Source organism: Melanaphis sacchari, unplaced genomic scaffold, assembly GCF_002803265.2.
Source record: "Melanaphis sacchari strain LSU unplaced genomic scaffold, SCAv2.0 Contig221_pilon_pilon, whole genome shotgun sequence".
Lineage (NCBI taxonomy): Eukaryota > Metazoa > Arthropoda > Insecta > Hemiptera > Aphididae > Melanaphis > Melanaphis sacchari.
Window position 1 is genome coordinate 1,229,919 of NW_020271098.1, and position 18,448 is coordinate 1,248,366.

Here is an 18,448-nt window from a genome sequence, read left to right on the forward strand (position 1 = left end):
ATAATATTTTATGAATTTGTTGCTTTACAAATAAATAAAAATAGAATAAAAATAAATTAGTGTTGTTAATATTAAATGATTAATCAGTATTCATAACAATGCAAATCCCTCGTAAAATCCAAAAGCTCTTGTGTAGCAGTGTATTCAAATTGGCTTGAAACACACAATTATCGTTCATAGAATTTCCTCGTTTTGAAGTAACGTAAACAGGTATAGCAATTGAACTCCTTGGTAATTTTAGCAGGCGAGTTTCAATAGGAATTATAGCTAAAATCGGTAACTTTTCAAACGTATTATGAAAAGTACATTCTGACAAACATTGTTTATCCATATCCCAACGTGCACCTTCTAAATATAATCCGGTAATGTAACATCCCTTAAAAAAAACATATTATAATATAACTACAAATAGAAGACACCAAGGTCAGTCATCTACATACACACACAAACTAATACCAGATTAAATATATCTTCATAGCACTATATATTCATAAGTAATATAAATAATAAGCAGATTAAGATAAATTTAGATAATATATTAATATACTTTAACATTTACAAATTAATCGATTAAACATTAAACTTAACTTAATTAGGTGTAGCATTTAAAATAAAGGCGAAAAACCTTTATTTTTTTTGTAGATTATTTGGTTTAACGCGCATTAAAAAAATATGCATGTTATTGGACGAACACAATTTTACGTAATCAGGCATTATAGTAGTATTTTAAAAATAACATCTGATTGCTTATGATTAATGTATTTGAGAATACGATTGCATATATTTGATCAGCAACAAATGAATATATTGAATATGACATAACCGCATACTTAATATAGGTTGTAACGCTATTAAATTTATAATAAATATCATGAAAAATTCACAAATCTGAGTCACGATAGGTATCCCGCTCAAATACAAGGCCGTATATCATTATGCGTATAAACGTCAATTCAAACGGGTTTTCTAAGTACACTCAATGTAATAATTAATAATTATTAGAAACTATTGCTAAAATATACACTCAGTGACAAATATATTTGCATCTATGGCTACTTTATAAATTCTATGGCGAATAAATTTGCATCTATAGCCTAAATATTAACTCTATGGCATATATCTGTACATCTATGGCTACTTTATTAACTCAATCCAATATAAATATATTTGAATTTATGCCATAGATTTAATATTTAAGCCATAGATGCAAATATATATGCCATAGAGTGAATATATTTACCATAGATGCAAATTTACTTGCTATAGTGTATACATTTTAGCTATAGATCGAAATGCATGAGCCATAGATTGGTAATATACCATAGGTATATTAGTATTGTTGTTCTAAATTTTTGTGTTATAAAGTTAATGTTTTAGTTCTTGAGCCTTTCCGTGGAGGTGATACGTAAGCGATTCCCACGGCGTCATTGATTTAATCCGAAAAAAAAAGTTCTAGAGCCTTTATGATAGACATTTTATGTTACGGTTAATGATGTAAAAGTAGCATTTAAAGTATTTTTATTGTAAATTATGTCATTTACCTAGATATTAATAAATATTGTAAATTTAGACATTTTCTAGTTGTTGTCGTAGTTTCCAGTTTAGATAGAAAATGATGTTCTATTCAATCATATCGATATGAACGACATAAAAGAATGTCCAGTGATAAGTGTACACGAAATATAGCTTAATTTGTTAAAAATATTACTGTGAAAGTAGATAAACGAGTAAAAACACAATTATGATATAAGTCCGTTAATACAAAACGAACTTATTAGCTTATGTGCGAATAATGTTCAAAGTATGATAATATCTGAAGTTAAGGATGCTGGATGTTTTTCTATTATGTGTGATAAAGCAAGGTAATTAAAATATTAATACAGACAATTTTTCTATTTATTTATAAATAAAGAATGTATAATAATTAGAAAGTAATTTTTCAAAGGTGTCATAAGCAAGAGCAAATGTCTATCTGTATTAGATACACAAAAGACTTTGAAATACTTGAACTTTTCTGGGCTTTGTAAATGTATCACAGAGCCAATCTGCTGCTTTATTATTAATAGTTTTATTTTATCTTTATTGAAAAAATTGAACTTAGATAATATACCTATCGTTGCCCAATCTTATGATGGTTAACACTTAAAATTGATTACCCAAGTAATGATATGAAATGGTTTATTAGTTTCTTAGTTAGCATCTTCACTTTTATTTTAATGAGTTGTGTGTGTGATGGTCATAAAATTTTTTTATCATTTATATTTATAAATTGTGTTATTCTAGTATGGCTCAATAAAAATTTTAATGTAATCAAATCGTTGTGGTTTTATTTAATTATAGTATTAAATTATGGAATTATCAAGAAAAAGTTAAGTCAAAAAAATCGAAAAAATAATAACCAATAAAAAGAGAGGTGACAATGTATTATATTTTAGTTTTGTAGAATATAACAATATGATTCAAAAAGTAAAAGGTGTTGAAAATTGTTAGATGCAAAAATATTATTATGTTCACGTATCGTCAATTTTTTTTGATAATTTATAACTGATCAGCTAATTCCTAATTATGTGTCATAGATGGAAAGATTAAGTGGCTTTTACCTCAGCATATTAATGATTATCGATTAATTATTATTTTATTTATTATAATTTTTGTTCTTTAACTATATTTTACAGTATTTTATAAATAATAAGACAAACAGTTACCTACTAATATATAATTTAACTGTTTTACTTACGGTATCTGGTTCTCGTTGGACTTCGCTTTCATAAGTCCACTGCGTAACAGATGTATATAACATACTGTGTTCAATTGACCAATCATATTTTCTACATGCCAGTTGTATCAAAGATGTAAGAAATGATTTCGGTGAATGCAACCCTGACAGCCACATGACTAATGGTTGTCTGATTTGACTCTGATAAATCATACAAAGTTTATTAAAAAATTAAATAATACTTTGTTCTTTAGTTTTGTTTATTTATTATTATTTATGTATTTAACTTTAAGTGTAACTTTTATATTTTACCCAATTCGAATATTGAAGTATACGTTTCATAAGGTGTTCAATATAACCTGACAATGATTTTACCGTCGGTGGTGATAATTTGCTCCAGCAACCTGGAACGCGACCGGCGTATAAACACATCGAAACTTCTTCTAATATCGAATTCATTTCCACTTTCCCTAGAAACACCTATGTAATAAATTAAATATAATGTATTAATATATAATATTTCTTTACTACTTATAATTAAATCAATAAATAAATACAAATACTAGCTAGTAGCTTTTACCTCTGAGAGTTGTGATAGTGTGTTTTTCATAACGTCTAATAACGCATTAATTTTCTCGAGTTCGTGAAGTAAAACTATAATATTAGGAGCAAAACATTTATCTCCGTAAAACATTTTTACTTTATTAATATTATAAAGTTCAGGCAATGATTTTAAAATGTCTTCAGTAGTATTTTGTACAACTTTATCCCAATCAGTATTTTCATCATCAATTATATTAACACTTGGATATAACTTGATCATGTCTGTCCACAAAAGTTCAGCTAAATTATTATGGTATCCAAACAAAACATTCGAGTTTAATCCGCAAACTTCCGGGTTAATAGACAATGGCAATTCATTAACTACTTCTATTGTTATAAACATAAAAAATATATTTTATTAATAATTATTAACAGTAAATTAGAATAATTACGTATATTATTTATCAACAATTATAATAATAATTATTAATGTTACTCTATTTTAATTTTGCTAAATATGTAAGGCCATCATATGATATAAAATTGATTACGGGCTAGTATAATGTATGGTTAATAATATGGATTGATTAAATAAATAATAAAAAAAATACTAAATAAAGTACAAATTATTGCTATCCATTTATTAATATAAGAGTTTTCAAAAAGTAGTTCAGTTATACAAATATTTAGCATAACATGTGAAAGACTCTTTTAATTATCAATAGGAAAACTATTGGAAACCAAGTATATTATAAAATTCACAAAAATCCAATTTTTCATCACATTTTAAAATTTAAATTTATCTCATTTTGAAAATTACATTTCTTTGGTGATTTAATAAATACCTAATTAATTTAAACTCAACTAATATCAGACTAAAAATAACGCTCAATAAATTATTATAATGAATATATTATATTTAACATTGGGAATATTTAATTTTAAACAAATAGTATCTGTATATTGTTTTTACAGTAAAAGGTATAGGTACTCAAAACTATATAAATCAATCAATCTAATAAAAATAACAAAATAATTAATAAAATCTAGTTTCCTAAGCACTGCATTTTCATACGTTATCAAAAATATCGTAACGTAACCAACTATAGTTCAAAAAATCAACGAAACAATCGTAAAAAACATAATAAGTATCTTTTGCATAGATTTCCAATCCCGAATATGTTGGCATAAGAAAATATTAAAAAGCTGTTCAAAATAACAATGAATAGCTTTGGCCAAGCCTTACTATGAGCTATGGATCAAAACATTTTTATTGATGTTAAATTTAATGATGAAATCGAGTTGTTTAATTAAAAAATTACCCCCCTTCTTGCTAAGAAAAAATTAAATAAAAATATACAGCTATTTATAAGAATGTATTTCTTGAATACTATTTACCTATTAGACTGGGTTTATTACTTTCAAATAATTTTCTTTCCATCTCTATGTATTTTAGTGGCTTATTACAATCTTTACAATTGTAAAAGCTGAACGGTTGGTAAGAACTATAAATGAAATCACCAAAATATTCATCCACATATGTTAAGAGAATCTTGCGATCATAGCTATCGATTACTTTTCCTCCATATATGATTTCACCAATTAGATATTTAATTGTAATCCATGGTATTTCATTTGCTTTACTTTTTTTCAAAAAGATAGTAATCATTAGTTGACACATATCATAATCAGAATATTCAAAATTATATGGTATACTCCATCCAAATTGATTATACTTTTTGCGTTCCTATAATATAATTGAATTTTTTATTTAAATAATAATTTTAGCTAAAAATATTTAATCTAAGAGTTTACCAATAATATTCCATGGAAAAATAGTATTGCATATAGCAATGATTTGATAGCAGGATGTTGATTTTTATCTTCTTGATTGTCAAAATCGTATTTATCTAAAGCTTTCTGCATACTTATCTTCATATGATTCGGAGGTTCAATGATAACTATTCCAATAATAATATAGTAAAATATATAGGTATAGTGTTTTGGAAATTTAGCACACGTAAATACAATGTTACCTTTTAATGATCTGAGCAAAAGAGATATTGGAAATGAATCACTCAATAATGAATCTCCATTAAATATAAGCCATAATCTAAAGTTTGGATGCCAACTTGCGTTTGACTGTTCTAATATATATTCAATTTCGTATAGAAAACGAACAGAAAAATTACAGTTTTGAACAATTAACCAATTTCCGCGGTTCATTGCAGATTTCAAAGCTAAATAAATAACCTATTAAAAATAGATTTTATATAATCCTCTAGTTCTTTTATGCAGTGATATTTATTTATTAGTTAATAAAATTTACATTTTCATTGAAAGTTCCTAATGAAAGAACTTTGTACGTTGGACCAGTTATATCGTTTTTTGCTGCAAGATTAGTCAGATCCTTCGTCGGATCAGATCCATTATTTAATATTAGAACACATGGAGTTAAATTTGAAAATTTTTTATGTATATTTCCAAAGCTAAAAATTATTAAAAAAAAATTAGTATAAAATTTAAAAATCATAAAAAAAGTACTTAATTTCAAATTTTAGTTAGAATATTTGAAATGCTGAAATACACTATAATTCTCAACCTGTATTCCACGAATAATACGTGGTTCGCCAAGTCCTTAGAAGTAGCTAGAGTCCAATTTTAAAGTTAAAATAAAATATACGATTATTTCAAATATTACGTATTTAAATTTCTTTTTCTTTATCATTTTAATTATTTTATTTTTTTTATTATTGATGGTTTGCCGTAGAAAAAAGTATTAACCTTAAGTGACGTACGTAATATCAGACTACATATTTGCGCGCGCTAAGTAATTCTAAGTTTATTCTAATAATAATTATAATAATAATAAAACATTTTTTTTTTTTTACTCTATATTAAAATAATTGTTAATTACGAATTAATTTTTAATTTTTATGTATTATAAACATAAAAAATTATGTTTTTATATTTTTTTAGTTGTATGATAATAGCTAAAATTATTCCATGTGCGTCACCAAAAGTAGAGAAAAAGTAGTTTTCTGCTCTGATACATTTATTAGAAATTGAAAATATTAAATGACTTTAAAAATTAAAATTTGTAAACTATATGTATTTACTTTGTATTTTTGTTATTGATAAACCTCTCATTATTTACTTCAATTATTTGATAAACGTAATTTTTAACAGATTGATATACTCGATCAGTTCGAAAACATCTTATAAGCATTAAAACTTCAAAATATTTGTTAATTTTGATAGGTATTGTATTTTCAGATTCTGGATATTCCGAATAAAACCACTAGAATACAAATATATTAGTAAAATTATCTTATAAATATTAAAATAAAAACTAAGTTCAATAGTTCTAAATTTTACTAGTATTAAATTTAAGACATTAAGTATAAATTATAGTTATTAGTCAAGTATAAAAAATATTAAGTTTTTAAATCATATTATTTAAAACTATTTTATATTAGTATTTGATTTTGTTATAACTGAATAAAAAAATGTCTTACACTTATGCACATTAACAATAAATTATAATAGACGAAAGAAAAATATTTTTAATATTTATCTTGAGAGTACACTATACCCGCATTCGTTGTCTGTTTTGAATTGTATAACTGCGGAACATAAAAAATCTATACTCAGTAGTTCACGTTTAACTTCATTAACTTTTATATTTAAGTAAATCAACCCATTGTGAAACTTATTGGTAAGAATTTTATCTGTGTTTGTATACAAAGTTTTTAGGATAATTTAATTTAATTTTTAAGCGATTAATGAGAGTTTTCATTATTTATATACGTAAAACTCAATAAAAAATTTTCTAAAAAATTAACTAAGCCCATAGCATCTCAAAAATGTTTTTTCAATACAAAATTCCATGAACAAACTAATACATTGAGATATGCATTAAATATCTATGATTGAAACATTTGAAATATTGACTTCTCTCAACTCTAACTGCGTTTAATATGAAACAATTTTTCAAACCATCACGCCCAACTATTAGTTTTATAACCTTATCTATCTAAAAAAATTATATATTATCCCATTTTAACTCTTCAAACAACTCCCTCCTTTCAATTTTCAATTTATTTTCTCTTTTCTAAGATATAAATAACATAGTTCTTCTTATTTTATGTTTTTCAACCATATACAAATTTCAATATATAATTTTTGTGATAATGACACAAATTTTTATTTTCGTTATTAACATCATTATTGCTTCATTTAATTTCTATGACTAATTGTAGCACTACATTGAAATAAACAATAAAAATATATAATTTACCTCTTTCCATTTGACGATGTTACTAAAAATATGTTCAATTAAATTCGAAAAATTTTCAAAGCTTGTGCTTAAATTAATAACATTTTGCCAACATTTATTTGATAACCATGTTGTTGGGTTTTTTATGGTAACATTTTCAGACCCTACAATTTTACCTTTGATGAAGAACATTAATTCAGAATTCAACAAACGTCCTGCATCTTTATCTAATGTACACGCTATTTGAAATAAAAATAATAAGTTGTGCTTTTCATAAACACTGATATTAGTAAATTCGTAAACATCATTTGTGAGTTGAACGATAATATTTGATATCCTGTTTTTTTACATTTTGATCTTTTTTTGCTGAATCAATCGAATTTAAATATAATTTGATGAATGACTGTATTGAAAATTGATACAAAGAGTTAATTTCTTTTAATCCATACAGAGACTTATAAAATAAAGTTCCTTTTTGTGATACAGATTTGTAAACATCTCTAGATTGATTAACTAAAGACATTGATTTAATAGACGATTTTAATTCTGTAGAACATAAATTAGTTTTTAATTTTATGTCTTCAAGTTTATTTAAAATATCTGAATTATCAATCAAAGGTTCGGCGCAGTTTATGATTTCTTTTATAAACGAATTTTTAAATGCTTCAAGTGCTTCCTTATTTTGATATATATTTTTTACTATTAATTCTTTTTTATCTTCTAGTTCTTTTATTTCATGTTTAATCAACAAATTAAGTAGTTGACCTTCTAATCCCTAAATACAAATAAAACTAAATAAGTGAGTAAATTAACAAAATTAATACTTCATTATAAATATAAATAGAAACTAGGTCTGTGAAAAGAATTTTTTTCTGAAGGGGATTATAAAAAAATTACTATTTTAAAAATTTATTATATATTTGACTCTTGGTAACTCAAAATTCATGGAGAGCAAAAGAAATTCGACTCAATAAATTTTTTTTAGTTATTAAAATCTTAAAAAAGTATTAATTTATTGCTTAAGTATTTAAGAAGTTTACACACAAAAAAATCTAAACACATTTTTATACATCTACAACACCATTCTCATCACAAATTTGTTTAAAAATCATGTTATCCCTGGTTTTCCAATTTTTTAACTAACTCCACCGCTGACTTTAAAATGTTCATGCCCTAATAATGTCCAAGTTCTTCACATTTTTTGGAAGAATATTGATGAAACCATTTCAATAAATATGATTCTATATATATATATCAGAGTATTCGCCTACTTAAATGTTTTTACAATTCACCGAGTTTTTATAAATCTTTTTTTGAAATTACATATTTATTTTTTATAACTGTAAACAACGTACTATCTGGAATTCAAAATTCTCTGGCTATATTTTATTTTTTATTCTCGCTGTTTTTAATAATTTTAAGCAAATTCAATTTTTTTTGCTTGTGATAATGTTGTCAATTTTCTTTTTTGAGTCATAACGTAACGCGTTTAACACTAACACACAATGCACGATTAAATAAACTGAAATATAATGAATAGTATCAACGTTCTACTTACTGATAGTCAACTGTAATGATTGAATTTTAAAAATCACGGAGATAAACTACATGTTTTTAATACTAAATTTGGATAAGAAAATATGAGATATCGAAAAATTTTCCAATTAATTTTGAAGTTAACAAAATTATTTAAACATTAAGTGCTAACACTCTTAAATTATTATTATTTGAAGAAGAATTTTATTTGTTTAAGATACCTAGAATTTAGAGTTATCAAATTTCCAGTTACTGAGAGTCGACTGTATTTTTATATAATTTTTTAAATATATGAAATCTTTTTATTAACTTTTAATAAAACATTATACTTCAGGAATCTTACAGAAGTAAACTTCCTTAAACCCATGTCTATAATGATCTATATGCAAAATATGTACCTCTCTCCCTTGCGCACGGAATGATAAAAACATATTTATTTTTAAAAAAGCAGCTAAATTTAGGACGGACAAATATACGGTATTACTAATATAAGTAATATATGGACGTGGGCCTTCAATAATTAACTATATTATTTATTTATATTATATTGACTTACTTCTTGTGTAATAGAACAATTTATTACAGTCATGTTGGAGTAAATGGATGTTGTAATCTTTGGATTAGTTTGTTTAGTTACCAAATATAATCTAAAGTTTTTATTATATTTATATTTTTTATCATCCATCTCAATAAATTCAGAATCAAATGACTCCGCTAAATAAATAAACATAAACACACATATTCTGTAGAAAAATAATATTTAAAAATAAGAACTTCTTTTAACTTATTTTACTTACATTGTATATTTTTATTTAATAAATCCTTTATGTCTAAATTTATGTTTTCAAAATCAATAAAAATTACTGGTTGTCCATATTGCAAAGCATTTTTTAAATGCACAATATAATCGTTATCAGCAAATGAAAGTATTTTTAATGAGTTATTTTTTTCATGGTTTTTTATCCAATTAAACCCTTGATTATGTGGGTCAATACAAAGAGGAAATCTATTAGATTGTGTCATCAATATTCCATTTTGAATTGTGTATTTGTCGCAAGGCAACCCATTTGAAATCAAACTATAAAGAACAAAATAAAAAAATATATAAAATGTATAATTATACTAATAATTGAAATATAATATTAAAAATGATTTTAATGCATCTCTACTTTGTAATAAATTAATTGAAAATTCTTAAATATTATAAAATTTCATTTTGTTAAAAAAATATTAATTGAAAATTAAGTAATTGATTTATTTACTCGTATATCACTTTTTCGTCCATTATTTCTTTTTCTAGGTCAGTATTTAAGTCAATTGGTAATCCCAGATCATTAATATGATTGTACCAGTCGTTAAAAAATATTTTTTCACGATATTCTAATGAAAATGGACCAGCATACACTAAAAATGAAGCATTCAGTAAACAATTACCAATTATTTTATTTTTTATTATGGTTTGATTTTCTAAATCTATAATCCATCTAAAAATATAAATATAAAATTTTAGTTACTTATATAAATATTTTAAGCAATAAAGATATTTAAGTTATTATTTTTACCTTTCGTGTACAGATTTTAGTTCTTTTATAACCTTGTCAGCATAATCAAATTTAATTTTCAATTTACAATTTTCTTTTTTAAGTTCAATATTTTCCTTAGATATGTCATCTAATGATTTTTCTAAATTTGATATAGTGCATCGGGTATTTTCTAAACTATCTTCGTATTCTTTTAGTTTTAAAGTAGAATTAATATAATCTTTCTCAAATTTATTTATTTTATTTTTTAATGGTATAATATCTTGATAAATATGACAGTATTTTAAAATAGATTCGATAATATTTAATAAGCTCATTTCCACTTTGCTCATAGTTTGAATATCAATTGTTTTTTTCAAAAATTTTAACTTTGTTCGAACTTGAGTTTGATGTCTTTGGTTAATTTTATTTGCATCTAATTCTTGTAAATTATTTAGAAAATTTGGATCTTCAATCATATCACTTAAACTTTTCCATGTATTCATATCTTTAAGACCTCTTAAAATAGCTACACATTCAAGTAAAGTCATAATTGATTCAGATGGTGTTTCCAGAGATCTAAAAATACATTAATATTATTATTTTTCATTAAAACTTTTTCATACTATGTTTAAATATTTTTCATGATGGTTATTAGAAGTTATTAAATTTTTCTTGATAAAAATTATGTAATATTAATAATAATATTTACTTACTTTAGTTCTGTTAAATCATCTGAATTAATTTCATTCAATAAAGTTTTAGTATTACTTAAAATTGGTAATGTTTTATCAACTAACTCTTTCATCTGATTTTTTGTGCTTATAATTTGTTCATTTTTTAAATTTAATTTTTCAGTAATATTATTCACAATAGATTTTATTTCTTCTACAAGTATACGAGTATCGTTAATTTGCTTCATAAAATCTTGACACATTTCGTTCTTATGTATTATAGATAAGTCTTGCTCAAGTAACGTATTATTTATCTTATCAAGTTCTAAAGTACTTTCATCTATTTTTTTTAATCCACTCTGGATCTGTTGAGACTTTAAAAAAATACAATTTAATAAATTAAAATATTAATTATAGTATACCTAACTGTATGATATATAAGTATAACATGAATAATTAATTATTTTACAAATCATTCATTAAAGTATACATAACAGGTGGACCTTATATTATATTATATACAAACAGATAAATGGGTCATAATGTCATGGAATTAAAGTAGTTATAATCACAGAAGATTAAGTACTTATACGATACTGATACTACTATACATTATACAAGTAAAAGTATCAGGGTCGTTATCTATATGAAATCTATATTTTATTTATGTTAGAATATTAAAACATTAGATTCTTGAACTATCTATAATATTATAACAATTGATGATGACGACAACAAGAAATACAATTTATAATGTGAAATGAAGTTACATTAAATGGGTTAATGAGATGAGTATTCTTAAATTTAAAAATAATTATAAATCTGCTTCAAAAAAATAGCTGTAAATAAAGCTTATTGTTACATAAAAAAAATTATTTAATTTTATTGTTTAAACTGTGTTCAGTTTCTAATAGGTACATAGAAATTTTATTGTCTATGAAACTATTTGAAAATTTTTTTAAAGAAAATAAATCATAGGTACCCTCATTATTAACAACTAAAAACTTATATTACCTTGACAGCCTCAATCTTTCCACTCGTAATTTAAAATAATACTTTGATTAATTTATAACACCAAGTCAAAAATAAAAAAATAAAAACGTTTTATTTTAAAACATTGAGGTAATTTATAAGTAAGAATGTAATATGTATTAATATTTATATGTAAAGATATATAAGTTTTATTTCAAAATTTTTTATTGTTTTTAAATGTATATTGCAAATTACTTTCATTTGTTGAATAAGTATAAAGTATGAATATAAAAATATAATTATAAATACCAAAGAATAAATAGTTTAATATAACTATCGTGTGATTCAATTTAAATTTCTAATTTAAGTTAATTTTAACTCAATATTTTATATTTTTATAATATTTTATATTATTTATTGTGAATTATTAAAATTTAATATTATTTTATAAGCTCACCACTTTAATTAATTAATACAATACCTTAATTAATGATAAACTCGATTTTTTTCTAACTAATTTCTTATACATTTGAATACAGTCTACTAAGTGTTCCAACGTGAAATAAATTTTTCGAGATGTATGCTTAAAAAATGTTTTCGTATAGTCTTCTGCAGATTTATGCATATAAACAATTTGCTTTATTACATTGTTAACGTAAATATCTGAAATAATTTGATCCTAAAAGTGACAAATAAATAAAATATGCATTTATCATAGTTTTTGATATATTAAAAAATAAACAATCAGCCATCATAGGCGTAACTAGGGGGGGACTTGGGGGGCTTCGTCCCCCCAACATAGATTTTAGCCCCCCCTTTCATAATTCCTAGTCCCACACTCCCGGTAATAATAGTAACATTTTTTAAACTTAAATTTAAAATATCGTTTTATTTTTTAAATTTAATATCTTGGAAAAATATTAATTTAAACTATATTATTGTATGTAATGATCCTGTGTAAGACGTATCATGTTGTGTAATTTTTACTACACAAATACTCCCTACTAAGAAGTTGTCAATAAACTAAAAATCGTTAAATTCTTTATACCTAAAATAATACTTAATAATATGTTAATACATAAATATTTAACCTCAATACCACTTGGTTTATTATTTGTTTTATAATTAAATATTAATTTATATTCATATTATATGTATAATCAATGAATGTAAGGTGTTTGGGGGGTATGAGGGGCAGAGCCTCCCACTTAATTTACTTATAATAAAAATTCTAGGGCTAAAGCCCCCCCTAACTTTAAGGTCTAGTTACGCCTATGTCAGCCATTCTACAGTATTCCCTATATTTTTAAATGACTCTAGGATTATGTAAACTCCATTTCTCATAATTTTATAATTATTATAAATAATAGAACTTTGCAATGAAAACTACCGTATTTTACACAAACCTAATATAGTTACTATAATTTAAAAATAAAACATATTATATAGTTTAGTAAGAAAATTTCAGTTTTAAAATAATTTTTATTTAGTGTTGCGTAATTGCGTGAAAATCACAATCCTTTTAAGTTAACATGTTTTCACTTACGTAGTCATACCTAACATCGTGATAATATTAAGTAAACAAAAATACATATAGTAGTAATGGAGCCAACATTCCCTTTGCACCAAATTGAAAAAATAGTATTAAATATCATACGTTTATCAAAACTTTTTCCACCACAGCATTTAATGCCTCCACGGGCCATTTATTGATCCAGTCAACATAAGTTTTATTCACGAAACCGGGGTAATTTTGAAATATCAATCTTAGGTTGTTTCCCGGTGACATTAACAGTACAATATGAAGATTGTTTAGACAATTTTTTAAAAACATATCCCAACAAATGTTTCTAAATTGATAAAATTTAATCAAAAAATAATAACTCATAAATGTGTGTTATTTAATGTATTATAAAAAAAACTTACGTATTGATTTCACTTGATTTATTAATATTTACATTTTTAAAATGCTCAGCGATTTCTAAATTTTCTTTTTTATCTAAGTATAATGAAGGTACAAACCCATTCGTTAATATATTATTGATAAATTCTAAAATCCCTTCATAAAACATACAAAAAATATAAAAAAAAAAAATGTTTCACATTAATATAATATCATGTTAAGTGACATAAATTAAATACAATGATATATTATTTTTCCTACATTAATGTTTAAAAGACTAGAAAAAAGTGAAATAAAAAATAAACATAATAATATGATATAATATTATTAATTACAGATATATTTTAAATTGCAAGTTTTAAATTGTAGTGCTTATTACATTGTTTTTAATTACCTTCTTCAATAACATCAACTTTGTCAATAATAAAAACAGTAGGCTGATTTTTTATTCCTACATTCAAAAATATATCTTTCAAATCCTGTTTAAACTTTTGTTCATTCAATTTAAAACTATGTTTCGAATGAAATGAATTATTTATAAATATTTCATATCCTAGAAATAAACAAATACTTTAAATTTATTTTAATGGACAGGATATAACTATAATATCACTAATAAATAGTAGAAACAAATAATGCAATTATGTGTAATTTGAATAATGAATATATATATATATACTGGAATAAGTAATTATTAGGGTCGTATTACGATCAAAAATATCACTAATTGTGATGTAATATATTACCAGATGTAAATGCAGCTAATTTAGAAAGCGATTTTTTTCCATTTCCACTAGAACCTATCAACAAAACATGTCCTCTATCCATCCTTAGCATACGATGAATCCTTATTAAATGATCTAAAGCATCATTGAAAAGTATCATATCTAATAAACCATGATATTTTTTGAATTCTAAAAGTATCTGAAATATATTAAATTATTTCATTGTTAACCCAATAAAAATTATTACTAATAATGCTTACTTCTTGAAATAAATAAAATACAGAATCATAATCTATTAAGTCTTCGTATATTCGTATTTGCTTGTTCGCACTCATAGCATTCCTACAGTCACCGAACAAAAGAGGATCTCTAAGAACATATTCCATGTGTAAAGGAAAATATGATTTTAATTCTTGAGTAAGATGACATTCAATCATTTCTCGATCCTGATAAAAATATTCAAACTCTTTTGAAAACAAATTCTTAGTTTTATAAATAATTTCTGTCATTATTTGTTTTTTATTTTCAATCTTGGAATTATACAATATACATATTATTAATATGTTTATAGCAAATAAAGAAAAATAATTTTTTTTTTTATTTAGATTATATATTTTAATATAAAATATAATAATACTTGTTGATAAATTAATCGGTCACATATCACTCTAGTGAACTCGTTCCTCCAAACTCGTACAAAAGATTCTGTAGTCGTAAATGTGTTAGGCAATATGCGAGTCATACCATTAATGATAAAACTTACATGACACAAATTGAATACATAAATTAATTTTTCTGGTGTTTGATGAAGTTTTTTAAGTACCAACTAAAATTACAACACAATTACTATAATTGTATACGATAATATATACAAAATTTATTTGACATGTAATTCAATGACATTAAATTTAAAATAATTTGATTATTTTAAAAGTAACCCATTGTCTTAATTTATATAAAACATAAAACTTACTTTGTATAAATTTACCGTCATATTTATTATATTATGAACTGCAGATTTTATGTTCTCTTCAAAGGATTTTGTATGTCCAGATAAAATTGAATTGAAAATATATCGAATTGTATCATCAGATGGTAACGGCAACGAAAAAACTGAACATAGTGATAAAAAACGTGCATCTAATTCATTTCGACCACCTATATGATTCATAGCTGCGAAAAAACCTAAAATTTAAATTTAAAGCTTATAAATAGATATTATGTATGTTGTTAATTAAGTCATTAATAAGTACATATATCCACAAGTTCTTTCCAATCAAAACATTTTTGTCTATCGTACATTCCTTGTTTATCAAATATACTTTTTAATAATGCAATAGGTTGTTGTGTGCCACATTCATCCATCTAATATTCAAATGTATAAATATTTATCAGTGTTATTTAATAATAATACATTAATTTATCAGTAATAATAATTAATTATATAGAACTAAATATTTTGAATTTGATACCGTTATCTTTCTTCTCAACAAAAGCTTAGATGTTTATTAATATTATGTATATATTCTTTCTTAATAATGAAAAATGAAATATAATAAATATAGGGACGTGCTTACTTGAGGCAAATTTAAATCATCAATAAAATAAACTAATCGTTTTCCAATTGGTGGGCCATATGATTTTCTAGAATGTCTTTCTAAATTTGTTTCTAAATTTTGTTGAACATCTAATGACGAAGTCCTAGCCGATAAATTCAACGCCATTTTAATCTAAAAATAAAAATACAATTAAATTAACTATTATACTATTGAGTTAACCTTTATTATTCTATAATTTTAAAAACATAAATTATCGTTACACTATTATGTATACACCGAAAATAATTTATGCCTTCATATATAAATCAAGTTTTAAAAATGAATATTAAATACTTGAATAATTTCGGATGATAATTAATTTTTCAGATTTAATTAAAACACATCTGTATAAAATTTTTCTAAGACAAATAATTGTCATTTAATCAACCAAAAATCATTATATTTAAAAATACATTAATCATTTTATCAAACTTATAAATATGTATATAATGTTAATTTTAACTACATATTAAAATTAATAAAATATAAAAATTCTATTTACATAATGTTTTTGATCAAGATTACGTATGAAATATTTCATTGTTGCTGTTTTTCCGGAACTCATGTCACCAACTATAATTGTAGGACGTTTAACCTATAAAAACAAATAAATACGTACACTGTGTAAAAAATAGAAAATATCGTAAGAAATGTTTACCTTTTTAAATATTGCACTTCTAAAGTAATACTGAAATAAATATTATTAGTGTTATGTTTGTGTATAAAATATAACATAATTATGTATGCAATAAAAAATAATAATGAATATTGTTATAAATACTTCGTTTATTAATTTTAATATCCACACTAATCTTGTAGATTCCACTGTAGGAACAAGTATATCATTGAATGTAATCGTATTATTATGGATATATTCTGGGATTGCCTTTTTCCACGATATCCATTCCAGTGTATTAAAATCTAAATAGTAATCATACCAAGTAGGCTCGTCGGAAGGTATGTATTTCAAATTTTGATTTTTTGATCGTTCGTGAACATTTGGACCATTTACAAAACCAGATAATTTTTTAACGTTTTCATCAAAAATATGACGAGACGTTACATCAGTTAGTAACGCACCTAGTGATAAATATAAAGCTTGGATAAAAACAGCTTCTAACACTCCCATACCAGCCACAAACGAAATCATTGAAGTCAGCGGAATAGCAATATCATTACTAGTCATTGCAATTTTTTTACGGCCAACTTTAATTGAATCATTATTGTCTGATGAAACTAAAGGTAATATTGTATCCAAAATAAAACAAAGTTGAGTAATCTAAAAACGTTATAAAAATAAACCATTATTTTTTAAATTCCATTCTTAGTGGTTAATGAGAGTACATATTTATTTATAATAATGCGTTTTAAAATTGTATATTTAATATTTACCATATTTAATCTAGTTTGAAAAACAGCAGTCTTAAGCGGGATTAATTTATTCAAATAATTTTCATTTTCAAAAATTAAATTCAACAACACGGGTACGTATTTTTGAAAACATTGATCTAATGCTGTTTGCTCCATTAAACTACGTGGTTCTAACCACCGTACCCAAAACGGCATATAACCGAGATTACAAGGATCGACATACACTAAACCCATTCTGGATATCGTGGATGGAGCAGAATATGATAAGTGACCGACTTCAAACAACAAATTACATTGTGGTTTTATCCTATAAAAATAGTATAAAATTGATAACAATATTTAAACGTATAACAAAAAATAAACAAATTTTAGTCTAGATTTGAACTAATATTAAAAATGTGTGACTAGATTAAACTATCTGTGACAGTAAAAATGTATATCCCAAAAATGAAGATAATTTATAAATATATATATTATTCTTTTTATTATATTACGCTTATACTTAATAAAAATTTAAGTTGTGGTAGTATAAATAACTCACCTAATCTTTTCTCCGTTTGATAATGTTAACATTCTATTATCATCCATGACAGGGTTTAAATCATCAACCC

At 23.8% G+C, this 18,448-nt stretch overlaps 1 protein-coding gene across 1 annotated transcript; it reads right to left on the bottom strand.

Moving 5' to 3' along the window:
- Positions 1–24: 24 nt before the first annotated feature.
- Positions 25–17,034, bottom strand: LOC112594155 (dynein heavy chain 10, axonemal-like). Its single transcript, XM_025338811.1, is given in 27 exon segments — positions 25–376; positions 2,738–2,917; positions 3,029–3,196; positions 3,297–3,646; positions 4,658–5,006; positions 5,075–5,220; positions 5,296–5,512; positions 5,589–5,748; positions 6,379–6,560; positions 7,560–7,883; positions 7,885–8,313; positions 9,631–9,788; positions 9,872–10,152; positions 10,337–10,558; positions 10,637–11,173; positions 11,311–11,642; positions 12,722–12,919; positions 13,898–14,090; positions 14,167–14,299; positions 14,538–14,696; positions 14,890–15,067; positions 15,129–15,314; positions 15,506–15,694; positions 15,842–16,053; positions 16,122–16,233; positions 16,446–16,598; positions 16,969–17,034. Coding segments are annotated over 27 exon segments (6,108 nt in total). The 5' UTR covers positions 17,032–17,034; the 3' UTR covers positions 25–79.
- Positions 17,035–18,448: the final 1,414 nt, after the last annotated feature.